This window comes from Pollicipes pollicipes, unplaced genomic scaffold, assembly GCF_011947565.3.
Source record: "Pollicipes pollicipes isolate AB1234 unplaced genomic scaffold, Ppol_2.1 Scaffold_7262;HRSCAF=8765_pilon_pilon_pilon, whole genome shotgun sequence".
NCBI classification, from domain to species: domain Eukaryota; kingdom Metazoa; phylum Arthropoda; class Thecostraca; order Pollicipedomorpha; family Pollicipedidae; genus Pollicipes; species Pollicipes pollicipes.
In genome coordinates, this window is record NW_023597055.1 from 6,647,750 (window position 1) to 6,674,511 (window position 26,762).

Consider the following 26,762-nt stretch of genomic DNA (forward strand, 5'->3'; position numbering starts at 1 on the left):
TCTAAGCTGTATAGCAATTATGGTATGAGTTAAATATTAGTATGTAACAAATAGACCATCCCATTGAAAATGTCAAACATTGTCATTAAATATGACTGAACAAGCCTAAATAGATGCATTTGCTGCAGCTAAAAAGGCAAGCAGCAATACTGGCATGGTCATCTAAAGGTTATACTACTTTTGGAGAAGAGAGATTGTTTTGTGGAGCAAATCCATTATTGCCCTTGACATAGGTTAACCATGACAATCAGAATAAATTGTTCAAAGTGATTTCCAGTATTTGATTTGTGCGTTGTCAACTTTGTCTGAGGTCAACAAGCATACACAAATGAAATGAATAAAAATGCAAGTTGAAACCAGCCAAAAATTAGCTACATTGTGTTTTTATCACAAGTGCTGCTGTGGACAGGCAGGTGAGTTGAGGTGATGTACAACATAAGCGCTACTTTAAGTTAGGTTAAGTTGGTGAAGTGCATGGCAAGTGGCAATAGGAATTGTGCAAGAATCAGTAACTCACAACTGCTGTTATGGTACAAGCAGGTTAGACAGGATGATATGAAGTAAGGCCTCTTTACGTTAGGGCATATTTAGGCTATTATGTACATATATTTCATGGAATAAGCATTGGTATGTTGTAAGAAACAGTGACAAAATTTTCCTGACCCCATCTTAACAAAAGCCATAGGCATGTCTATTGTGTTTGACTTGGTGATGGGCTGATGCCTAGGAATCCAAGGCGTTTTTTTTTGTCTGAGTGTTTCATGCTTTTTGAATTTTCCGTTATTTTGTTATTGAATTCCTTTGCTTTGTCTTGTGTAAAAGTGATGTGGAAGGGAAGTGCAAAGTACAGCATAAAATTATTGGTGTTAATAATTGTTTATGCTCATTACACTGTCATGGAATTACTATGCTTTAATGTATTCTGTTTCACCTTAATGGCTTAAGATATTAAAAACCAAAAAGTTGCGTCAGGTTTATGATATTACGCCCATGCCGACGTGAAATAGATGTCTTTGTTTGCTAAAGCATCAGTCACGAGCTCATAAGTTCCATCCACATGGAGTCACATTCCACAATCCACATCCACATTCCACATGGAGTTGCACTTTTTTGTCAAGGTAGCTACGGCACAATCACTCATCACTGCAACCACACACGCAGCGCAGTCCCCCGGCCCGCCATGGCGCATGATCCTAACGCGCTAGTCTACCGAGACCCGTGCTGCCACCTAGCGCGAAAACCAAAAGTATGGCTTCAGCCGCCTTGGAATACTGTGGTACAATACTCTCCTCTCGGTTAGGTGCCACGCAAAACCAAAACCACAAAAACGCAGCCGCAATAGAAGTCGCGCGCGGGGCCGGCGAATAAACAAGGAAGGAAGGCAAACATATGCACATGAGGCCACTGCGCGTTGACGGGAAAAATCCGCGTGCGCGCGCATGCCTGTAAATCTAAACGAGCTGGGGCACGACGAACACGCATAGAATGTCGCCGAGCGCGCACTGACGAACGCGACCCTGGGACCGGAAGCGGCAGCGCCAGCACGCCAGGCGGAAGGGCGCGCGGAGGCGCCGTCCCGTCGGGTACAGGCGAACGCTCGGCAGCCACGGGGAGCGGCCGATATGCAGGCCGGCGTACCGACCACGCGAGGATGGCAGAAAAGGCCTCGAATGGCACCGCGCGCAGTAGCAGGTGTGCGCGGTGGCGGGTGAAGATCCGGCCATCAGTCAGCTGAACTTGACAGACTGGCCCATCAACAGCTAGCGCAGCTAGCAGGGTAGGGTAGGGCCCAGCGCGCTGGTAAAGCGCGCTGATGAACAGCTACCGCTGGCCCCGCCGAGCTGGGCCGACCTGAACCAGACAGGCTGGCGGTGCGAGCTGTCATGCTCCTGCAACCAGACGCACGCCGCCCGTTCAAAGCTGATGAGAGCACACACTACCTCACTCTTCAGCACAGCTTCCTAATCATGCACGCTCATTTTCCACTAGCTTGCGGAATAGCTAGTTGATTGGCAACGCAGTTCAAAACTTCACAGAAATGTGGAACGCTTTGTAACAGCACTAGGCTTCTTCCCTGCAGTCGCGATAGCCGTCGTCATGACGACGGCAGAATCTGCTAGGTATCGTTGTTAGCTGTTACTGAATAACATTGGTGCAAACAAACGTTTTCGTCGCGGGCGGCAAAGGCCTCTTTCGAAAAGTGCATTGGTTGGATTTGAAGTAGTGCGTCACTATAGACCATGTGATACTCCGTTTCCCAAAGCCAAAATGCACTTAGAAAAGAGTCGCTGTAGTATACTCCTAAGGGTAGAATTCAAAACAATAATAACGCGGTTCGTTGAATTTGCAGAGTAATAGCTTCCTGCTCGCGTATCTGTTTGTGTGAGCAGTGTCTCAAGCTTTCATGACATTTATTTGCAAACATGTTGACAATGTAGCGTGTTGCATGCATTACAGAACACACACGTGAAAAAGCAAGGCAAATGAGTTTTATTTCTTTCATAGTGGTGAGCAGGGAGTCCAATGATATTTCTGCCACAGGATTCTTCGTTTAATATCTTCGTTTTTTACCTTCAGCATCTTCAGGATACTTCGTTTCTAAATTTTGAGGTATTTAAGATTTTGAGGAAGCTGGTATTACCGATCAAATCGCAAGCGTCTGCCCTAACAAGTGAAAAGTACAGAAAAGGTGGCATCCAGCAGCACGCTCACTCCAGCTGCATTAACATCCGACGCCCGTTGGCCGTGAGCGTGTGTTTGTCTCCAAATACTAGAGACTTTTCGCCTAGGGAATTCTATGGGTATTTGGTGGACATCTTGCGGTATAAGAAATTTACCCAGATTTGCTGAGGCAACGGCGAACAGGACTAGATGTCGTATGGGATCTTGGTTTGGTGGCAAATTCAAGGTGGCATTTGAATTCGGTGAAACGATCTTCGTGTTATTCATGTATGTGCACCAAGTCACAACTGAACAAATGCATTGTCCCTGCAAATGATGGAGCAGTTGCCTACGTAGCTATTGAACACACTGCCTATTCGCTGTAGAAGAGAACGGACAGCATTTTACTGTAGGACATGCACCCTAAAGCTCAATTCATCATCATCATTACGAGCAGTTTCTGGCTGCTCTCGTCGTTTTCAGTCTGTCAATTCTCATTGTCCGATACGTATCAAACTTATGACGGTCATCTGGTGCAAGTGAAGCCGCTTGTGTGAGGCTTAGTTTTTTTTCCTCAAAGCCATCTAAGCCCATCCGCCAAAAAGTCCATCTACTTCGCCAGGTGCTCCAAAATATGGGTGCGTTAAATTTCATGCTTGAGTGCGCTGAGCTCAGTTCAGGTCAAACTTACTTAAGTTTTAAATCCTTTTGCGTGAGAATGCTTTTTGAAGTGCGCTTGGGACACATCCCAGACGTTAATGTGCCGAATCTTATGTTTGAGTCTGCATAACTCAGGTCAGATGTAAATGCACTAAATTTTCAACTTATTTCGTGCGGGAAAGTTTTTTGAAGTATGGCTGTGTGAAATGACTTGCAACGCCCCATGCCTAGGAATAAAGCTTGTGTTTTGACATTGATGGTGACTGTGCAACAGGGGCGCTGAAACCATGTTCAAGCGCGGAGTGGGCAAGCTCCAAATGTCAAAATGAGCCCCCTTCAGGTTGGAATGACCCTTTACAGTTAATAGTGGGTCATTTACAAGTCAGAATTAGCCTCATAGGACCAGAATGTGCTCGCTGCAGGACAAAACAGGCCCTCTGCAGTTTATTATGTCCCCCCCCCCCCCCCAACAGATTAGAATGGGCCCACTGCAGAATGTGACAGAATGAGACATTTACAATGGGATAAAATCGGACATCAGAATGGCACGTCTACGAGCCGGAGTGGGCTTTCGTTCGCCCAGATTGGACCCTTTACAGGCCACAATGCACCCTGTACAGGCCTAAATGGGCCATCAGCAGCCGATAATGGCTCCTGTACAGATCAGAATGGGCACTACATTCAACAATAGGCCCAATGTAGGCCAGAATGGGCCCTCTATGGGCGAAAACTGGCCTTCCACAGTCAATAATGGGACTTCAGGAGACCAGTATGCGTTCTTTGCAAGCCACAATGCCAGGAACTACTGTGTCAATAATGGGTCCTCTGCGAGCCTGAATGGGCCCCTCTATAGGCGAGAATGAGCCATGAATATGCTAGAATTGGCCCTCGAAAGTCAGTGATGAACCCTCTATAGGCCAAAATAGGCCCTCTGCAGGCCGGAATGGGCTCTCCAGTCAATAATGGGCCGTCTGCAGTTCAGAGTGAGCTTTTACTGGCCTGAATGACTTTCTTCAGGTCAGAATTGGTCTTCTACAGGCCCACAAAAGCCTCATTTGGTCGAAATGGCTCCTAAATAGATAAGAATGAACCTCGACGGCCAAAATGGGCTTTTACAGGCGTTACACAGTTTTCAGTTCAGAATCGGCCATCGATATATCAAAGCAAGTGAGCCTCCACAGGTCTCCAAGTTGGGGGCGCCCCCCCAGCTTTCCAGTTGGGGCCGGGCTGCCCTCCCCACCCCCCCCCCCCCCCCCCCCCGGCAGTTCCCGCGTTCCTTATTGTGCACCAAACACTGAATGCTTGGATTCATGACATACATTTTAACCCCGATGTCATTGTTGCCCGAGACGTGCTTAAAGGAAAATTCTGCATAGCGGTCCGGCGTAAGCCCCTGACTGCAAAGTGCGCGTTATGCTTCCAGCTAGGCTGGGTAATTGCTGTTATTCACGCGGTCATAAAGATGGAGGCAGGCTTGGCATCCGGGTCATGTTCATCACCTATGGTAGTGCATAGGAAATCAATGTTTGAGTAAATCATAATATTTCAGGGTCAATTTCAGACAAGGATGCCCCACAGCATTCTTGAAGCAAGTTATTTTGAACTTTGGTGCAGTTTGGTCAAGCCTGTGTTTGGTGCATGCTTGTGCCAGGTTCAGGTTCAGCGCTATTTTAGGGTAGGGAAGATTTTGCAAGGAAATAAAGGAGCTTTCTCAACGCCCACCTTCCCTCCCCCCCCCCCGAAGAGCGCGATAATGTTCAGCATCGTTTCTTTCCAAAGAACTCTGCTCCATCATTTGCTTTGGTTCCCTCAACTGCCCCCATCTGTGGCAGTTTTACTTTCTCATGGGTTGTAAGAACGTTAATGTTGTCTTGTTATCTGTTCATTCGCGGCTTCCCAGTTCCGGATCACGCGCACAGCGCTCCACAGTTGGCGTCTGTATTTGAACTGAACCACCGTAGTCCAACGGAATCGCGTCAAGGTACACGGTGGCGCACAAGGCACAATGGCGATGTGGGGGAACTGGCTCTTAAATTGGGGGCGCCACGCGTTTAACATGGGACATCACGTGACAAATGTATGATTTTCAATGCACTATTTATGCATGCAACATGCCGTCGCGTTAAGTAGCGTTTGTGCAATATTGCCGGTGAATCCCAGCCGGCTAGAATCCCTAGAATGTACGCTGCCCCCGAGGTTGGCATCGCTGCGTCATGTGACGTCACAGATCTGACCTTGACGGCGCGCGACGCCGATGGGGGAGGGGGCGGCGACCGCTGTCGATGGTCTGCCAACAGATCTATCCGGCGCAGTTGTGCTCGCTGCGGCTGGGGGGTTGCGCGCCGGCTCCCGTTGGGTTGCAGCTGTGGTGCCGTGTGGCGGGCTGGTGAACCGAATCCCTAGCGTGATGCTGCGGCTGTTGGGGAGGCAGGCGCTGGTGAGGGCGGCGGCGCCCGCGCAGAATGCCTGCTACGCCACGGCGGCCATACCCCAGCCGGTCGTGAAGCCCGACATCCAACACACAGGGGTGAGTGCTGAAGTCGGCCTAGACTGTGGAACATTGCGCGTTACGCCGAACATGCCGGCGAACCAGCGACATCATGGCGGCACCTTCAACGCGTGTGTTTCATAAACCACAGCGGTCAGAGCTCTGCGCGCGGTCGCTGCCAATTTCAGCGCGTGAATAGCCGACGTTGCAAGGAATAATGACGTTTCTGAGGGGATTTGAGTTAAACAGTCTGCTTAAACTCACGCGAAATGACTTGAAATTCCTCAAAAGTTGTTAGGCCTGAGTAGGAACCAAAAAAGACATCCTGAGTACATTAGCCCTTTGGTTAAAAATAGGATGCCGAGATCCGTCCTGGTAGCTCCTCCGCTGGCCATAGCACCTGCCTCCAAATCCACTCATCCGTGGCGGAATGAGTGGGTCACTTTAGGCGCTCGCTTTTAATAGAGCTAGCTAGAGAGAGCTAATAGAGTAAACTCTATTTACTCGTTGCTAGGTCGCTTTAGGCGCTAGTGACGCCCGCAGGTCATACCTTTACGTGCGGCTGGGCTCCACGACATCTTTGCTACAACAAATACTGTCTCTAACCGATAGGAGTGGTACGAGATTAGGTCTACTGCCAATACTTATACACGACATTAGACATCACTGCTACACGGCAAAAATTGTGCTTCCAGAATGGTATCCGTCATTGCTTCTGCGAAGCCACATCTAGTCACTGTGTTGGGTCGCCACATCTGCCGCGCGTCCGGCCGACCTCCGCCCGAAGGCATTTCCGTACCGCTCCGCCGTCGCGCGGAGCCGGCTGCCTGCGGTGGCCGTCCGCGCCTCTCCCGCCGGGCGCTCTTGACTGTTTAAATCGCTGACTGATTGGCTGACGCTGCTTACACCTGTGTGTTTAGGTGTATCTGTGTGTGCTTTTTTTCTTGTGCGACTTGGCGCTGGAAAACCACCGCCACGTACGCGCCGGCAATAGAATGTAAATGTAAAAATTAATAATGCACGACATTAGTTCCACTGCAAATACTTAAACGTGACATTAATGCTATACTACAAAAATTATGATTCCAGAATTATGCCTGCTGTTACCTCAACTGCGACAACTTTTAGTGTTTATGCACATCACCTGTACTGCAAAGACGTACGCGCTACGTTAGTGCCTACACCGCAAAACTTACGCGTGATGTTAGTGCTCTACCACGAAACTTATGCCTCAAAAGTGTGTAGCTGTCATCACTTTTACTGCAAAACTGGTATGGTCTTCACGCGACATAACTTCTACTGCCAATCCTTTCCATGAAGTGCAAAAAGCGTGGAACATTGTCAGGGGTGTAGGAACAATTTACGGATAAGGAGCGAACCAGAATTGGTCAATGCTGCAATTGAATAGTCGTGGTGCTGATACAAAAGGGGTTTCATCCATTACGTTCCGTGATTTTGTAGGTTCGTCGTGCTTCGTGAAAGAGGAAAGGCCCTAGTTTTGGTAGTAAAGATGACGAATAATCTCTTAAGTGTCCTTTTGTAGCGCAACATGGAAGCATAATGTAAGTCACTGTAGTAGAAGTAATGTCACCTTTCAGTGGACACCAAGCGAGGGGTGTGCTTTCTTTTTCAGTCGGAGACACCATCTCCGTCATCTGTAATGACCAGGTGTGTCACTGTAGTGGCGGAGACTACGGTCCTTTACGACGTCGTCCTGCCGCACCTCACTGATCTTGACCTTGACAGTCTGGCTAGCACATGGCCGTGGGCGAGACCGCTTTTTCAGCTGAAGCGTCGTCGTTGTCAAGCGACTTTAAGGGCACCAATCAACGTCCGACGTCCAGTCATGATGTGGTGCCAGAGGCACAACGGGTGTGTGAAGGGCCTGAACCAGTTTGGTGTGATCTGGTGCGCCTAGGCTTTCATCCGCGTCTGACGAGATGGAACTAACTATATCACTCAGACCATTGCTCGCAGGTATTCTGTTGTATGAAGTGATTCGTCACAATTCTGGTAGAATGTTCTCGGATCACGAGCACTTGCAATGAAAGGGACGAAAATAAATCGGGATTCTGTAAAAGCGAATGCGAGTGATCACAATACATTTTGTTGAAAAGTGAAGCACGACATGTACCTTCGTAGGCAGTTACAACACGCTAATTTTTGGGAGCTAGTCAAGATGTTGAGTGCATTAGGATCGGTATCAGAAGCTCGGTGAGCTTAGTTTTTTGTTTTGACCACAGGTTGTAGATTATGATTTGCTTGTTTCTGATGCGTGAATTAAATGGCTTTAGCTTTAGGGTGTGGGCTCTAAGGAAAATAAATGTCCCATGGTAGGAATGTTTGGGTAAGCATGCATTTACTGCAGTGCCAAATGGATTACTTAATGTGTAAGAGTTGTGTGGTACGGCCACAGACAGGTTGTAATGTGATGATTTGAACAGAGGATTTTCTTCGCCGCAAGATATTAGCTCTCATGAGCCCGTTAATAATGAGATAGTTGTAGTACTAGTATCTCACCCCACCGCCTCCGTCACTCCTCCTCCAAATAAGTCCGTCGGTAATCGGACTTGTACTGCCTTTAACATAACACGTCTCCAAGGGAACCGGGCCTTGTCAACATGCGTCCCCAGTCCAGACGCTCGCTCGCTCGCGTCGCGCCCGCCCCGCGTCACCGTTCGTGTGGCGCCGCAGGCTATGACCTCGTGACCCCGACCGGGCCGACTGCCGCGGTCCACTGCTGTCGGCCCTGCCAGCCGTGGGGCAGACGGGACATGAAGGTACAATAGTTGTAAGTTAACGATAAATAAGCTCAATGAATAGGAGTTTCTGTAGCTAACTCAGTCTTACAGAGCAGAGTGTCATTGTGATAATCGTAAACAAGGGGTCTCGGTAAATGATAACAAGCAAATCGCGAATTCAGATAAATTATCTGAGCCTTTTAGGATGAACTGGAGAAAGGTGACTGCATTCTAAATCGAACATATCAATGTCTGGCTATTATGCCTATTCCCTACAGTTTGCTTTCAGCTATATTCAGGCCTACAAGGCGATTTTTTTAGGAAGGATAGTCGGCTTGAGTGCATACCCAGTGGTCTGTGGCACTCGCAAGGGGACAGGGTACTGGACCCCTTAGCGTCTGGAAATATTGGCGTCCTTCCGTCCGCTTAAGGCGCCCCTGTTGCAAGTCAAGTGCGTAGAACAAAGTTCAGGCATGGTGTCGCACCTAAAGTCGGACGAAGGACGACGCTAAGCCCAGATGGAAAGCGCCTTAAACCCTGACGCAAGGCGTTCGTAGTTCACGCAGAGTCACGTTGTCCAGTGCTAGGCCAAGCTCTGTCCTAAACTCAGAGAGGCTCTAAGCAGTGACACGGGGACCCCTAGTCTTGATAGAGGCCGAATGCCCCAATATATGCCATCTCAAGCCGAAGTCACTTGCTCTCATTGGGGCTGTGCGACGCACTCAGCTGCTGAGGCTGCGTGGCGTCGCCTGCCTCTCACTCAAGCGGGCGGGGCGGGCGCCGCGGGGAATCGAACCCCTTGCCTCTGGTTTCCCTGACATGTAACTTAACATCGACTCTTCATGCAGGTAATCGCCCCCCCCCCCCCATGCCGTAGTAGAGAGACGCCCCCAAAATTGAGGTCACGGGACACCCATAAACGTCTGTAGGGGAGCGCCCCATGCCCACTGGCAGATGTGATCCTCAAACTCTTCTGTGAATGCCCTCGGGCACCAGCAGAGAGGCGCCGCTAAGTCCTGGTAGAGAGGTGTCCTTAGTGTAAGTAGAGAGCATATCTAATTTTTCTTTCCTCATCACGTCAGGGCAACGAAGAAGACTCGTTGACCAACGAACAGCGCTGCTGGCCCCGTTGACAAGGGTTTTCGCCCGACGTCATGCATGGTATCACCCCCCCCCCCCCCCCCCTCCTCAACAAAATTAGACCGAAATGTTGTTATGAGGTCTGTAAAAACGCATGGCTACCCTCCAAAAATGTAGTCCCCCGTTCGAAAATCACGGTCGCGGGTCTGTCAGTGGTGTTGCCGCCGCGCATGGCAGCCCCCTCTGTACATGGCCAGTCGGGGTGGAAATCCCGCCGCCAGGGCGTTGCGTCAGTCTGGCAACAACCGCGCCTGTCCGGCACGCTTCCGCCTCCTCCGCGTCACGGTCACCGGCGTGTCCAGCCAAGATGACCGGAGGTGGGGCCGGGGTCATCTCCCAGCACATCACAATGGTGGTCAGTGGGGTCAGTCCGTGACTTTCAGGTAGTCAGTCGGTCTGTCAGTGAGTGTCCGGCTCCAAACAGCTGTGAGATCCTCGCCCCCCCCCCCCCCCTTGGCATCGGCCTGGCAACGCTGCTCATCGTGCATTCGTCTCAAGCGCTCGGCAAACAGCGCAAAGTGCCGCTGAGTGCACACTGAACAGCGGAGCAGGATAAACCGATGGCCTCCGAATGGCTAGACAGATTGCGAGCCGGCGTCCCCGGGAATGATACGCGCTGATGCAACGTGAAGTGTCTAGCCCTTGGCTGAGGTTGCAGCTTCGCGCTCAAGTTGCAACCCCATGCAAGTTTGCCGCCCTAGACCGCAGGCGCATGTCCGGAGGAAGGCGGTTGTCCCTCCTTGAAGTTGCTGCGAACCCCACTCTGAGGATGTGGCCCTTGTGGGGTCGTGACCCCGTGCTGGGCCCCTCTGCTGAAGTGGTCGCTGGACTGGCCCATCGGAAGCCTGTTGTCTGGCGCCGGGGGGGGGGGGAGGGGGGCAGCTCACCGGATGGCGTCAGTTCTGCGGTGCAGCGTCGACATCCTGCCAACGGCGGATGTACCCGACCGGTCTGCCGACGCTCGGCTGGAGGGCACGGGGACGTTGTGGCGTCCTGCTGACCCTCGACTGGGGGGAGTGGGGTCGTTATGGCGCCCAGGATGGCTATCCGGATGCCATGCGTTGTAATGCATGATGCGACTAATGCGGCGAGCTGTGCATGCGGTATACCTTTATGGCTTCTTCATTGCATAGCGTGTGGACCTGTCGGCGTGTGTGTTGCGGAAGCTCTAAAGTGAAGGGCAGCGGTGGAATCCCATGTCGCGGTGACAGCGAAGACAAGCGGATCAGCCAGCGGGGGTAAGCGGATCAGCCAGCGAAGACAAGCGGATCAGCCAGCGGGGACAGGCGGATAAGCCAACGGAGGTAAGCGGATCAGCCAGCGGAGACAAGCGGATCAGCCAGCGGGGGTAAGCGGATCAGGCAGCGAAGACAAGCGGATCAGGCAGCGAAGACAAGCGGATCAGGCAGCGGAGACAAGTGGATCAGCGAGCGAAGACAAACGGATCAGCCAGCGGAGACCAGCGGATCAGCCAGCGGAGGTAAGCGGATCAGCCAGCGAAGAAAAGCGGATCAGCCAGCGGGGACAGGCGGATCAGCCAGCGGGGGTAAGCGGATCAGCCAGCGGAGACAAGCGGATCAGCCAGCGGGGACAGGCGGATCAGCCAGCGGAGGTAAGCGGATCAGGCAGCGGGGACAAGCGGATCAGCCAGCGGGGACAAGGGGATCAGCCAGCAGAGACCAGCGGATCAGCCAGCGGAGACCAGCGGATGAGCTTCACGTCCAGCTGCCAGCGGGACTGGGCGTTTGTAATGCTTGGTTTAGACGCCAGCCGACTCCACTCGACCCACTTATAATTCCGTACCAGCCCGCCTCATTCCTTTCCCCTAGTGCTCCCGCGTGAGTCCAGTGTCTGCCGCCGATGACGTCAAGCTCCAAATTCTTTACCTAAATGCTGAACTGTTGCCCTCCGGACCCGGCTGGATGAGCTGCTATCCAGAGGCAGGCTGCGCCCCATAGCCCCAGCAGCTGAGAGCGCGACTGAGCTCCGTGACGACAGCTGCTGTGCTGTGCTGGTCTGGTGGGGCACCGGTGGAGGGCTGAGGCGCTTGTCTGGTGCGGCGCAGGTCGGGGGCTGAGGCGTTCGTATGGTGCGGCGCAGGTCGGGGGCTGAGGCGTTCATCTGGTGCGGCGCAGGTCGTGGGCTGAGGCGCTGGTCTGGTGTGGCGCAGGTCGTGGGCTGAGGCGTTGGTCTGGTGGAGCGCAGGTCGGGGGCTGAGGCGTTGGTCTGGTGGAGCACAGGTCGGGGGCTGAGGCGCTGGTCTGGTGCGGCGCAGGTCGGGGGCTGAGGCGTTCGTCTGGTGCGGCGCAGGTCGTGGGCTGAGGCGCTGGTCTGGTGTGGCGCAGGTCGAGGGCTGAGGCGTTGGTCTGGTGGAGCGCAGGTCGGGGGGCTGAGGCGCTGGTCTGGTGCGGCGCAGATCGGGGCTGAGGCGCTGGTCTGGTGCGGCGCAGGTCAGGGCTGAGGCGTTGGTCTGGTGGAGCGCAGGTCGGGGGCTGAGGCTCTGGTCTGGTGTGGCGCAGGTCGGGGCTGAGGCGCTTGCCTGGTGGGGCGCCGGTGGGGGGTGCGGGAGCTGAGGCGCGGGGCGACCGTCGCAGTGGGGCCCTGCTGGCTCGGTATTCCAATGCTACTGCTGATGACCTTGCAGCGTTGTGACAATGAACGGACGTCTCGCAGGCGCCGCTCGGTGACGGCTCACGCCGCGGAGGTGAGCTGCTGCATGGCTGGTTCAGACGAGTGATGCTGGGTAGGCATGGTGTATGGAATGTGTGAATCGGGCGTAATATACTCTGTGACTCACGCATGGGTAGACTTTCTTTTCTTTCGTTGATACATGAGATTTCATGATTAGCCTAAGAACTATCACATCGAGAAAAGAACTCTGCATGAAGCATTGAAAACAACGCGAGTTTGTCGAGACATGATGGCTACTCTATACCGCGCCCATGTACGACAATACAGGCCGTATCTGTTTGAGGCTATCCTATAATGTGCCCATCATACACTGGCTTTTAACAACAGGAACTAGTTTATCAAAGTGAAACTAAATAAAACCAGCCCCTGTAAAAGGACTGCGATGTTTTCTAACATGCTTCGTACGAATACAGTCTGAGACTGCCTCTGGGAGATGCGGGGGCGCTGTATTTGCCATGGGATGGTCAAAAATGCCAGCAAATAATCAAATCCCGGCGTTTTAGATGGAACCGTATGATAAGAAAAAGGAAGTCAGAAGGGGCAAACCGTCCTGCACTTGGTATAATTTCTAGCGTCCTCAGCCTCTGTCCATGTAGATATTTTACTGGGCAGATTCTCGCTTCTGTTAATGGTAAGAATTGATAGAAAACAGGGCTATTACAGGAAATGAAGATCGTAAGTAAACTTATTTTCAAGTCGAAATCCTGCACCCAGAATATTTTTGGTCCCTGTTAGGGTGCATAAATCTCTAAAAACCCACCAAGCAGCAGCGGAGCCACTGTAATTTGCGGAGGCGGCTACCATGATTTGTGACGCGGGAGGCAATATTTTTTTTTTACACGAGTGAGTCTTAATCCCGTTGACAGTACCTACACACTGCGGACAGACTGAACCCCTTCCCAAAAAGATCATAGGTACTGTACCTAGCGTATCGATGGGCTGCGGATGTTGGTTTGCCCTGATGCCTTAAACTTTCAGCGGCGTACCGTACGTGTTCACTCGACTAACCTCTAGTCGTGTTACGAAATTACGGCTGTTGAGCTCTACATGTGTCTGCCCGTGGAAGTGTCTGTGAGGTTTAGAAACTAAAGTAGTTTTCCTGACCACCGAATTCCGGAATAACATGCGTGAAAAGCTGTGCTTGAACCTTTGCGGAGGGAGGAAGAGCGGAACCAAAGTCCCGTGACCCCCCCCCCCCCTCCCCCTCCCCCTGGCTGCGCCACTGTCGAACAGTAGTCAGGTATCGAACGCCGCGGCACGTCGGTATGCTCCGACGTGGCAACGGCAGGATTCCAGCGGTCCACTCCGACAGCCTGGGGCGGCACAGATCCTCACTGCCTCGCATACCTGAGGATCTGCTATTTTGGCTCGCCCGTTGTTAGCTCAACTTTCCAGATTCCGCGCCGGCTGCAGATATACCCTCGCATTCCGGGCGTCTGTCATCCTGGCCCTACCGCTCTGCTCAACTGCTCAGATTCCCCATCGGCGGCAGCAGACATCACATGCGTCCCACAGACGAACCATGTGCGTCTTGTCCCGGCGCTTAACAGTTGTCCTACGTGCCACGACTGCTGCGATGCTAGCCCCGCACCGTGCCTCGGGGTGATGCCCTCTCAGTCACTTGGTTCTGGACGGTCGCTGGCAGCAGTGCGTCTTGTCCCGGCGCTTATCAGCTGTCCTATCTGCCACGACTGCTGCGATGCTAGTCTGGGACCGTCCCTCGGGAGATGCCCTCCCGGGCAGTTGGTTCTGGACGGCCGCTGTTGACAGCGGCGCCCACGCCAGAACGCCACGTGCCGCAGTGGCCGCTTGCCAGTCTTGAGCTTTGCTTTCTCTCGGTTTCGGAGAACGTGCGCTGCGATGATAAGCACCTCGGTACTCGGATGTTGTCGAGCGTAAAATCCTGGTGTCTGATCAAAATTCGCCGCCGTGTTTCGACCATTGGGAGAAGTGAGATTGGGTTTCTTACAGACCCAAATACATGCCAACACTTTGGCGAAGACTGGCGCATTTGTCACGTCTCTGCCTGACCCATGTCAGATGGAAGTTTGACGTGAGCTGGTAAGCGGCCTGGTCTAGTGGGTCTGATGAAAACACTACCGCTGCTCGGGACCGCAGTTTCCGTTCTCCTCGCTAGCTGCAGTGTCACGTGACCATGGGCACTAGCGTGACGACAGAGATGATAAAGTGAGTCTGCGTCACGTGACTAAGCACAGCACGAACCGAACTGCTTGCCGTTGCCGGTATCGTGGGGCGGATTTACAAGTTTGGTACTTTTAAATCTCCCCGGAACCATGTGGGCCGGGATTAACTCAGCCGCTCAAACAGTTCCTGTCGTTAATGAAACGGGCGAGCTCGTGCACATTGGCAGTTGCCGGCCCGCCGGCATGCACGACCCGATTTTAGAGGCTGTAAGCTGCAGCGCCGCTGCACGCCGCCCGCCCCGGCCACCGACGTCTCGGGACAGGGGTTCGGGCCAGTGTCAGAGAGCGGGGAGGCCTCGGTTGTGCGCTGCCTGCTCCGCCTCCGATGTCCCGGGGCAGGGTTATTTTCTGGAGAGCGGGGGAGGCCTCAGCTGTGCGCCGCCTGCCCCAGTCACCGACGTCCCCGGGCAAGGGGCCGGGTCAGTGTCGGGGAGGCCTCAGCTGTACGCCGCCTGCCACGGCCACCGACGGCTCGGGGCAGGGGGCCGGGTCAGTGTCGGGGAGGCCTCAGCTGTGCGCTACTGACGTTTCGCGGCAGGCAGGGGGGGGGGGGGGGAGCGAGGGGCGAGTCAGTGTCGGAGACCGGGGGAAGCCTCAGCTGTGTACCGCCCGACGCCAGACACGCCGCCGTCCTCCAGCGATGAGCCGGTCTGCCGTCTAGGGGCTTCACCCGTCGGCGGTGGACTGCGCAGGGACGCAAGCAGAGCCGGAGGACGGCGGGGAGCGCACCACATCTCGCGGCTGGCACCTCTAACCTACAAAACAAACATGTCCCAGCACGGGGTATGGTGCCCTCATTGCGGCTCATTTTCCACCCCGTGGTCTGCGTGGATCGCTGGGGCTGCTCGTTAGAACAGCGCCGTGATGGTCGAATGCGAGACTGTGCCGTGCCGTGCGGGCGGGCGGCAGGGTCATGGGGGTGAGCAGGGCTCAGCCCGGTACACGTCATCGGTCGCCCCTGGCTTTGTGTATCTGAGCGGCACCGAGCATGTGGCTCTGTTCCGTGTCAGAGGCAGGGCCGACAGCGGACGCTGCCAAGGGCGGGTGCACGTGGGCGGCCGGACACACAGAGGTCGAATCAATGTTTCAGCGCCCTCGCAGCGCGGTCGATGTCCGGGCGCCCCTGATCATTGAATGGCCAGGTTCTAAAAACCTGGGAAGAATTGAATGTGGTGTACGGTTAGCTGGACAGCGATCGTTGCAACTGCCGTAATTACGTGCATGCATTTCGGTGCGAAGTGGAAAATGGAGAACAACGTTGCCAAGCCTTGACATATCCAAATAGCATGAGCTTGACGAAGTGCGGTCGTGGGGAAGACCGCGAGCGGATGTCTAGCATCGCGCAGACCTTTATTATTTTTCTTGTTATCCCTTCACAATACTTTGACCGGTCCGAACCATGGTAAGCCCATGGAGATAGGCAAGTAACATTCAGATGCGCGCCGCAAGCCTCGCTTGCAGGTACTCTGAACTGAAAACGGAAAATTTGCGTCAAAGTAGAGATTTAAGGCAAGGGGACCTTCTCATCGAGTGACCTCTGCAGAGATATTCGGTGTTGATCATAATATAACCACTTCACGCCTTAAGAACCGCGAGATGTGACAGAACGTTATGAGCAATGCCAGCAGCTGGTGCCACCACGTCGCCGAACACGGCAGGTTGTCTGGTCTTGCCATCCTCCAGCAATGCGAACAGCAGCTGAGACCGTTATCCTCCAGTGCCTTACGTTCCGTAGGCTGTCGTGTAGACCTTTAGCCCAGACTGCGTAGATGTCAGAGGCGACATGGATGTCAGAGGCGACATGGCTGTCAGTGGGCGACATGGCTGTCAACGGGCGACTGAGATTAGTGGCGTGACAATGAGCCTAATGTTGGCCATTGTTCCATGATGCATTGCTGCAATCCACATGGGATGTTGACCATGTCCACGTGTGTCGCCATCACGCTAACAGCGTGTGTCTCTTCCGCTGCAGATCTTCATCAACAATGAATGGCACAAGTCGGCCTCGGGACGCACGTTCCCGACCTTTGACCCGCGCACCGGCGAGGTCACCTGCGAGGTGCAGGAGGGCGACAAGGTGAGGCGCTCGCACTGGATTGGTCCGAATCCATCACGCTTGCTGGCTGCGTTCCTCTGATTGGTCGAGACGCATGGCCTCGTTGGTCTTTACCATTGGTTGGTGGTGCTCCGAGACCATGGATGGGTACAGATGTAAGGGTAAACTGTTATACCTTTGCAGACTATTTGACCGTTGCGCGTGACAGTCGAAGTGTACGTTTCACACATATGAAGCCACGCGGGTCTTCTCGCTTTTTCTCAACGTTCCCCGGCTGCGAGGGACAGGTGTTTCTTCCCTCCAGTATTTGTAAATTGTAACGTAGAGTTTATAGACGTTTAGGACTGACGTCATTCGCAAATCCTGCTGTGCCCGTGATGATCTTCATGAAGTATGGCTTTTGTTGGCTCACAAAATACGGCACTTTGATTTATTCTAAGCCGGGAAATTACCGTAAGCGACTCGCAAACCTCTTGCTTCGGTTTTAACTCGCGGTTGGGATAATGCGTTTTCCTTTTGAGAATCTATCGATGGGAGACCAGACTTTGCAACCCGTGAATGTGGAATTCATGAGGAGAACATCCACACTGTCTCTCGAACTTTCTGCTGAGAAACCTCCGTTCAGAACCCACAAACCCGAAGCAGCATTCAATTTGGAAAACTCATTTTCGAGAACCCTCATAGTCAGAGCCTATTGATGAGAACCCTGTGCTCTTAACATGTACCGAACCGCCATACCAATACCTTGAAGTCACCAGTGATGCTGAGCCCACGCTCCGAGTGTCTGCTTCGTCGCCCCTGCGCCGCCAGCGGTCGCCACTATCACGCTGTGTTCTCCTCTGGCTAGGCGGACGTCGAGAAGGCGGTGGCGGCGGCGAACGAGGCATTCCGCCTGGGCTCCCCCTGGCGGACAATGGACGCGTCCGAGCGAGGCAGACTGCTGTACCGGCTGGCCGACCTGATGGAGCGAGACCAGACCTACCTGGCTGTGAGTGCAGCACCGTGACCTTGTCGAAAGTCAGTTGATCTCAAGGTCGAATGTCCGGTATGTTGCGGGTACGTTCATTTCTTGCTCTTGTCACGATCATCTGGGACGTCACAATGAGTTCATGACGCCAGAGCTTGCTCGTGCCGTCATCAGCTCCGTGACGTCAGACGGCATGAGTGACGTCAGTCTCTGACGTCACGCTCGCCGCAGAGTCTGGAAACGCTGGACAACGGCAAGCCGTACTACATGTCGTACTTGGGCGACACGGCTCTCAGCATCAAGCACTACCGCTACTACGCCGGCTGGGCCGACAAGATCGTCGGCGAGACCATTCCCGCCGATGGCAACTCCTTCTGGTGGGTTTCGGACGGTGTGGAGGAGACAAAGCTGTCTAGGGCAGCCCCTTCTGGTGGGTGTTGGAGGGTGTGGAGGAAACAAAGCTGTCTGGGGCAACTCCTTCTGGTGGTAGTCGGAGGGGGGGAGGAGACAAAGCTGTCTGGGGCAACTCCTTCTGGTGGGTGTTGGGGGGGGGGGGGGGTAAGACAAAGCTGTCTGGGGCAACTCCTTGTGCGTATCGGAGGGTGGGGTGCGGGGGAGACAGGGCTGTCTGGGAGAGAAACACGCGGACGGCAGGGACGTCTCATGGACCCCACCAGCGGGAGGGTGGGGAGGTAGAGCCTGTGGAGTAGAGGGAGAAGATTAAGGTGTTGCCGTCCATGTGTGACATGGACGAAGTTTGGCCTGGAGTGTCGGACGGGGCGCCAGGAAGCCGAGAGGTAAATGGCTATGGCGCATTTCGACTGAGGCTTGCTGGCTGGAGATTTTGGCCCGTTTGAGGATGAACCCCATAGAGTGGGCTTTCATTTACTTGTTTCCTTGGCTTTTTGGTGCGCTATTGAATATGCCCTCTCATGAAAAATATGGTTTGTTTTCTGTGATATATCTGGCTAAGGATGACTAAGCCCGTGTGCAGTGTGTCCTCTCATTAATAAATGCAACTTGTTTTCCCTGTCCTTGATGTAGTAGGCGAAGGATTATTATGCTTGCGTACAGGCACTGCCCAACAACAAGCACGGTCTTTGTAATGTGTCGTGAACTTCCACATCCTTTAAACTGCTTGCGACGTTGGTAGAACACTGTCCTTTATGTTTCTTTTACGTACCTGCGCGCGCTTGTACATGCATGCATGCATACATGTACCCGCCATGCGGTATTTGCCCCCGAGTCGTGTATACATCAGTGCGAGCCTACGAGTCTTGTCAATACGCTAAATGATATGACATGACAATACGCTAAAATGACACGTTATATATATATATATATATATATATATATATATATATATATATATATATAACGTGTCACCCGCTGACGTATGTCTGCAAAACTGCGTGGGTGCCGCGGGTCCCTCGCCATACCCGTACCCGCCACACCCATACCTGCCATATCCCTATACGCCATACCCGTCATACCCGCCGTACGGGAATGTTTCAGATGTTGAAGGTATTGAAGCAAGCATCAGATATGATAAGCAGGCTCACTTATAACTATTGGTGCCTTAGTTATAAAGCTGTGAGTGCTGTACTGCTGTGCGTGCTGTGCGTGCTGTACGTGCCATGCGTGCTGTGCGTGCTGTGCGTGCTGTGCGTGCCGTGCGTGCTGTGCGTGCTGTACGTACTGTGCGTGCCGTGCGTGCTATACGTGCTGTGCGTGCTGTGCGTGCTATACGTGCTGTACGTGCCATGCGTGCTGTACGTGCTGTGCGTGCTGTGCGTGCCGTAGTGCTGTGCGTGCCGTGCGTGCTGTGCGTGCCGTACGTGCTGCACGTGCTGCGCGTGCCGGCCGGGCGCCGGCGGACTGCTCACCGCGCTGCGCCTGTCGTCAGCTACACGCGTCACGAGCCTGTCGGCGTCTGCGCCCAGATCATCCCGTGGAACTTCCCTCTGCTGATGCAGGCGTGGAAGCTGGGACCGGCGCTGGCCGCCGGTGAGTGCCAGACGTCACCTGCTGGTGACGTCATCAGCACAGGATGACGTCATCGCGGAATACTGCGTCTGGGAACAGTGTTTGTGATAGTCGATATGCTAGTTAGTGCTTTCCATGTTGAAAAACGATGTAGTTGGTGGTCGATGTATCAGTTGTGTGACACAAAACGCTGATGTAGCGCACCGCCGCACCGTTTACTGCGCAGACTAGACGACTCTGTGAGGAACGGCGCAGAATGACATGCTGTGCGTGAATGCGTGTGTAGTTGGCAAGACATGACGGCAAGCAAAGCATCTTTTACCGGATAAAATGGATGTTTTGTCCAGGATACCGCCGCTGTGACAATCCTCGTCTCGCCCTAAGGACACTTCTGCTGTAGTCACCAAAACGGCGGGCGTTCCTTGTCTCATAGAAACCCCATCTAACCTTCCTCCCTAACCTAACCCTCTCCTTCTAACCCTCTCCTCCCTAACCTTCAGCCGCGGTATCTTTTCTTCACCTCTCCGCTACCAAAGCGCCTCTCGTCTCCCACGAAGCGTGGCCGACGCCGCCTGACAGTACAGTACCCCTACGCTCCAGGGAACACGGTGGTGATGAAGCTGGCCGAGGAGACGCCGCTCACCGGGCTGCACGTGGCCGACCTGTTCCGCGAGGCTGGCTTCCCGCCTGGCGTCGTCAACATCGTGCCTGGCTACGGGCCCACGGCGGGCGCGGCGCTGGCTTCGCACCTCAACGTCGACAAGGTCGCCTTCACCGGCTCCACCGAGGTGCGGATCGCCCCTGTGGCTGTCTGACCGGATCTGGCTGGCTGCGAGGCGCAGTGGGAGGAGAGGCCAGCGCGAGGAGTGTACGGCTCACCTTCGATCGACTCTCCGCTCGTTGTGTGCCGCTGCTTCCATGAGAGGACGTTGCACGCGCACAGCATTCGCTGCTGACCGGCTGTCGACCTCACAGTCGTAATTTGTCTGGTTCGAGCCCGGCTTCCTGCGAAGTGTTTCATCGCCCCCCCCCCCGTCGTTCATCGGCATGAGAGATATCGGCGCTATATGGACCTTGGCCATGGAGCGCGCGATTGAACCCCAATAGGAGCCAGGCAGTGGTGACGGCCGCGCGTCCCCGACGCCTCCAGGTGGGCCAGGTGGTTACGATTGAACCCCAATAGGAGCCAGGCAGCGGTGGTGACGGCCGCGCGTCCCGACGCCTCCAGGTGGGCCAGGTGGTTACGATTGAACCCCAATAGGAGCCAGGCAGTGGTGACGGCCGCGCGACCCCGACGCCTCCAGGTGGGTCAGGTGGTCAGCGAGCTGGCCGCCAAGTCCAACTTGAAGCGGGTCACCATGGAGCTGGGCGGCAAGTCGCCCAACATCGTCTTCAAGGACGCCGACCTGGAGCAGGCGGTGGAGGGCGGGCACTTCGGCCTCTTCTTCAACATGGTGAGGGGCCGAGCGTTGGCGTGCGCCTCAAACCAGCGACGCCGGAGGGGAGGGGAGGTTAGGGCGAAGAGTACTCCGCTCCGCTGAAGCTACGGGCAACTCTAGAACATTAGATGCGGACTTTGGTGTGACACGTCAAAAAGTTCTCATGATGACTCGCGGTCGTGACGCGCGTGGAGACTCTGGTCATAATGAGAACGAAACTTAGTAAAGTGACGTTTGTCCCACGTCAAACTCTTCGGCGGTTCCTAAAACTTGGGGTCCAAACTGGTCGGTGCAAGTGGGCGATCTTCGTGCACAAAGTGGGAATTAGCGCTCCGTGGGTGTGTCGAAAGCAAACTCATCTCACATGTGGGGCGACCTATGATTTCACCCGTACCGTACCTGACCGATGATCCAACCAGTGCTTTTTCGGACCCGGCCTGGACTGTGACCCGCCCTGTGACCTCGTATGTGACCTGTGACCTGACCAACTGCCACCCGGAACACATCCACCGCACCTGTGATCATCCGCACCTGACCCGCTCTCACCTTTGACCAGAGTTGTGACCTGCTGTGTGACCTGTAACCCGAGCGCCTGTCCGTGGCGCCTGACCTGACCCGACCTGACCTGCGCCGCAGGGTCAGTGCTGCTGCGCCGGCTCCCGCATCTTCGTCCAGGAGGACATCTACGACGAGTACGTGGAGCGCAGTATCGAGAAGGCGCGCCAGCGCACCGTCGGCGATCCGTTCGACCTGAGCACCCTGCAGGGACCCCAGGTACGGGTGACGTCACTCGGCGGCGCGCGTCGTCGTCCAATCACGGCGCGGCTTCCTTCGGGAGGGGTGACGTCAGGTCAGAGCCGGTCGGCCAGCTTCTCGCCGTCAGCGGGAATGGCGGAGAGTTGGTATCGATGTATGTGGACGTACATCGACATGAGTATGAGTTTGGCGGGTAGGTTCGGCGGGTGTCATCGTGTTGGTCCATACAGACACAGTCCACACGGGCACAGTCCACACCAGCACGGTCCACGCCGGCACAGTCCACAGCGGTACAATCCACATTGGCACAATCCACACCGGCACAGTCCACACCGGCACAGTCCACACCAGCACAGTCCACACCAGCACAGTCCACAGCGGCACAGTCCACACCGGCACAGTCCACATCAGCACAGTCCACAGTGGTACATTCCACACCGGAACAATGCACAGCGGCACAGTCCACACCGACACAGTCCACCCCGGCACAGTCCACACGGGCACAGTCCCCAGTGGTATAATCCACACCAGAACAGTCCACGCCGGCACAGTCCACAGTGGTACAATCCACACAGGCGCAGCCAACAGTGGTGCAATCCACACCGGCGCAGTCCACACCGGCACAGTTTACAGCGGAGCAGTCCAGACCGGCACAGTCCAACTGGCACAGTCCACACCGGCATAGTTCACATCGGCACAGTCCACTGCGGCACAGTCCACGCCGGCTCCGCCCCAAACCAACCGCAACGAGGGTAGCACTGTGACCTTGTGGCAGTGTTACTTGTGGCGAAAAAAATGTCGTTATCGTCGATGGCGTAGGAGCGATCGGATAGATAAGGCCCAGATATCAGATAACACGCGTAATGGAGCATGACCGTTTAGTGGTGTCTAAATCGGCATGAGGTTGGTGTTCTGCAAAAAGTGTGAAAAGGTTTGTTTATTAGACAGAGTAGGGCACACACGACGTTTAGTTGTGTTGCTGTTGATGGGCTTTTAAGGAAAATTGACTCCAATTGAGAAGTGAGGAGAGGAGGCAAATGTGTTGGGTGACAGAGGAGAGAGGATTACCACCCGAAGAGTTGCGGGACACCACTCAAGACCCTGATGTCAGTTAATGCAGGAGATGACAAGACCCCTGAGCGGCACTAACTTCAGTGATCCGCAGTGCGGTCATGTTGGGAGTGGGTCGGAGCGTTCCAGCCCAGGTCCGATGACCCAACACTACTTCAGCTCAGGTCCCATGACTCAACACTATTCCAGCTCTGGTCCGATGGGCCACCACTATTTCGGCTCAGGTCCGATGGGCCACCACTATTTCAGCTGAGGTCCGATGACCCACCGCTATTTCAGCTCAGGCTCGACGACTCAACACTATTTTCAGTGCGCGTCTATCAGCAGTGCGGCAGTCGAACTGCATGCCTCACGCAGACGTTCGGCATTTTTACCACCGAGCACCGTCTTGGTCTTAAGTGGGGCAGCACTGTCCGCCGAACCCCAGCGGCACCTCAGGGTTAGGGTTAGGGTTAACAGGCGCAGCACGGGAATACTCGGACGACCCGGCTCCGTACGTGCCCGCTGTCAGCGCGGTCCCGCTCGTGGCCGCGTCACGCGCAGCTGGCACGGTCCGGTGACGGGAGACGGGCCTGGGTCAAGGCGGTCCCGCTCGTGGCCGCGTCACGCACAGCTGGCACGGTCCGGTGACGGGAGACGGGCCTGGTCGCGGTTCGCAGATCAGTGAGGCTCAGATGAACAAGATCATGGGTCTGGTGGAGACGGGCAAGAAGGAGGGCGCCCACCTGGCGCACGGCGGCGGCAGGCACGGCGACAAGGGCTACTTCGTCCAGCCCACCGTCTTCACCGACGTCAAGGACGACATGACCATCGCCAAGGAGGAGGTCAGTGCCAAGGTGTAACTTTCGCCCCGATTTGTTGGGGTTGCAAAGCACATTTTGGGGGTACCTTTTTGTCCACCGCTAAAGACTCCGTGTGAATTTTCTGAGATGTCTGGATGCGACTGCTTCACTAATTGAGAATACAGGTAGACCCATGAGTCTGTGCACCGGTTGAACTCACTTCGAAACGGAGATCGCATGAAGAGAAATGTGCTCAAACGCTGTTCGCATGCCACTGCTGGCACGGGACCGCGTAAGAAGGTAATGAAAATATGCACTCTGGCTGAAAATCCGTCTAGAGCTGTGACTGACTGACTGAGCCTGGCACGGAGTCAGCGAGTGAATCTCAGGGAACTGAACACTGGCTGCGCTGACGTCACTAAATGGTCACAACGTGAACCAGCGTCGCGGCTGGTCCGTCAGGCCTCCGATGTCCGATGACTGGTTCGCATGCGTCCGATAACACGACGACGAAGTGTGAGTGTGTGTTGCGTGCGGCGGTGATGATGATCGGGCCGCGGCCTCCCCGTGCGCGGGCCGCCGGCTGACGGACGTTCTCGCGGCAGATCTTGGGACTCTCTTGACGGACGCTCTCGCGGCAGATCTTCGGACGGTCTTGACGGACGCTCTCGCGGCAGATCTTCGGACGGTCTTGACGGACGCTCTCGCGGCAGATCTTCGGCCCGGTGCAGCAGATCATGAAGTTCTCCACGGTCGAGGAGGTGATCGAGCGCGCCAACAACTCCATCTACGGCCTGGCGGCGGGCGTGTTCACGCGCGACCTCAACCTGGCCAACAGGACAGCCCAGGGTCTGCGCAGCGGCACAGTCTGGTGAGGCGACGGGCACGCCGCGCCGGCTGCAACTGTGACCGGGCGAAGGGCAGGGAGGCCGGCGGTGATCTCTCGGACGGCAGGACGCGGTGGTTAGGCCTGGGATAGGAGTTGGGGGGGGGGGGGGGGGCTTGCTGGCCAGTCAACGGGTTGTGATCAGGCCAAGTCAGGCCAGGCCAGGCATGGCTGGCGTTGTCCGCGGTCTAGCCTGTGCGGGCTGTTGCAGGGCAGGATGGTTCATGTTTGGTCGTCGAGGCGACGGTGACGTGTTACCTGAGACGGCTGGCTTCCGGTATACTTGTGTGAGGGATGCGGGCAGAAACCGTCTAGAAAATTATGCGTCTTCATTGCATGGTAAATGTCCTCTCAATTGTACAGCAACAGTCCCCATCCTTCTCTATCGTGCGCTGTCTGCCGCGTATCCCTAATCCTAGGAGACGGCGCCGGCCCGTCCGGCCACGACGTGCCGTCGCCTCGCCCGCCGAGAGGCGGTGCCCCGCTGCCGCCGCCGCCGCGGCGCGCTCACCACCGCCACTGAGGCTCACCCCGCTCGTGTTGCAGGATCAACATGTACAACGACTTCCCGTCGCAGGCGCCGTTCGGCGGCTACAAGATGTCGGGCCACGGCCGCGAGAAGGGCTCCTACGGCCTGCAGAACTACACGGAGGTCAAGGTGGTCGTCACCGCCATGCCGCAGAAGAACTCGTGAACTAGACGTTCGCGTGGCTGACAACAGGTGGCGACACCGGGAGCGGGAGAACAGGGGCATGTGGGCCTCCAAAAGTCTGGAGAGGATGGGGAGCTTTTTTGTAATCAAGTATTCATTTAACCGCTCATTTGTGAGTGATCTGGGCGTCAAGTCTGTCTGGGCGTCAGTCAAGACAAGGGCGTCTGGTCTGTCCCCGGCCGCCAAGCCGCGTGTAAGCTCGGGTGACGGTGGTCCACGGTGTTTTCCAGGGCCAGTTTGTTTCGCTTTCTTAAGGCATGTACGTTGTTGTACGATTCAGGGATAAACGGCGCTCCTTTCGTAACATGTCGTTTGGCCAGAAGTGACAGTGAAGTAACAAGGAGGTATATTTGGAAAGAACAGACAAGGACAGTGAAGTAACGAGGCGGTATGCTAGGACCGAACGGACAAGAACAGTGAAGAAACAAGGCGGTATGCTGGGACTGAACGGACAATGATAGTGAAGTAACAAGGCGGTATATTTGGAACGAATGGACAAGGACAGTGAAGTAACAAGGCGGTATGCTAGGACCGAACGGACAATGATAATGAAGTAACAAGGCGGTATGCTAGGACCGAACGGACAAGAACAGTGAAGAAACAAGGCGGTATGCTAGGACTGAACGGACAATGATAGTGAAGTAACAAGGCGGTATATTTGGAACGAATGGACAAGGACAGTGAAGTAACAAGGCGGTATGCTAGGACCGAGCGGACAAGGACAGTGAAGTAACAAGGTGGTATGCTAGGACCGAACGGACATGGACAGTGAAGTAACAAGGCGGTATGCTAGGACCGAACGGACGAGGACAGTGAAGTAACAAGGCGGTATGCTGGGACCGAACGGATAAGCAAGAAGGTGGTACGCTAGGACCGAACGGATCAGGACAGTGAACAAGGCGGCATGCTAGGACCGAACGGATAAGCAAGAAGGTGGTACGCTAGGACCGAACGGATCAGGACAGTGAAGTACAAGGCTGTATGCTAGGACCGAATGGATAAGGACAGTGAACAAGGCGGCATGTTAGGCCCGAACGGACAAGGACAGTGAACAAGGCGGCATGCTAGGACCGAACGGATAAATAGAAGGCGGTATGCTAGGACCGAACGGATAAGGACAGTGAACAGGCGGTATGCTAGGACCGAACGGATAAGCAAGAAGGCGATATGCTAAGACCGAACGGATAAGCAAGAAGGCGATATGCTAAGACCGAACGGATAAGCAACAAGGCGGCATGCTAGGACCGAACGGATAAGCGACAAGGCGGTATGCTAGGACCGAACGGATAAGCAACAAGGCGGCGGCATGTCGAGCGTCCTCGAACTGCGAGCAGTGCTCTCACGTCCGCGAGAGCGCGTCACACGCGCCACGGGGGCCAGTCTCGCGCGCTGAGCGCTGGGAGTTGGGAAGCTGTTCATGGCATTTCTGGGCGTGGCGAGTTTCCCATTCACTTGGCGGGACGGCTACGTATGACGACGACGCGGCGAAGGGCTTGGCCGACGTGGGCCGGCCGAGTAAGCA

General features: G+C 54.9%; 1 protein-coding gene across 1 annotated transcript; it reads left to right on the forward strand.

The window, feature by feature from the left end:
• The first annotated feature begins 5,607 nt into the window (after positions 1–5,607).
• LOC119113687 (aldehyde dehydrogenase, mitochondrial) lies at positions 5,608–25,544 on the forward strand. The gene is made up of 11 exons (XM_037237965.1): positions 5,608–5,848; positions 16,558–16,662; positions 17,489–17,629; positions 17,840–17,985; positions 19,515–19,615; positions 20,195–20,382; positions 20,899–21,048; positions 21,670–21,807; positions 23,520–23,684; positions 24,356–24,513; positions 25,075–25,544. Exons 1-11 carry the CDS (start codon positions 5,729–5,731, stop codon positions 25,220–25,222), a joined length of 1,560 nt encoding a protein of 519 aa, XP_037093860.1. The 5' UTR covers positions 5,608–5,728; the 3' UTR covers positions 25,223–25,544.
• Positions 25,545–26,762: the final 1,218 nt, after the last annotated feature.

Bases quoted from the DNA above. Each gene is read 5' to 3' on its own strand.
- LOC119113687 (XM_037237965.1), top strand. From the start codon at position 5,729: ATGCTGCGGCTGTTGGGGAGGCAGGCGCTGGTGAGGGCGGCGGCGCCC. The intron at 17,630-17,839 runs GTGAGTGCAGCA...CGCTCGCCGCAG, and splicing joins GAGACCAGACCTACCTGGCT to AGTCTGGAAACGCTGGACAA. The intron at 23,685-24,355 runs GTCAGTGCCAAG...CTCTCGCGGCAG, and splicing joins TGACCATCGCCAAGGAGGAG to ATCTTCGGCCCGGTGCAGCA.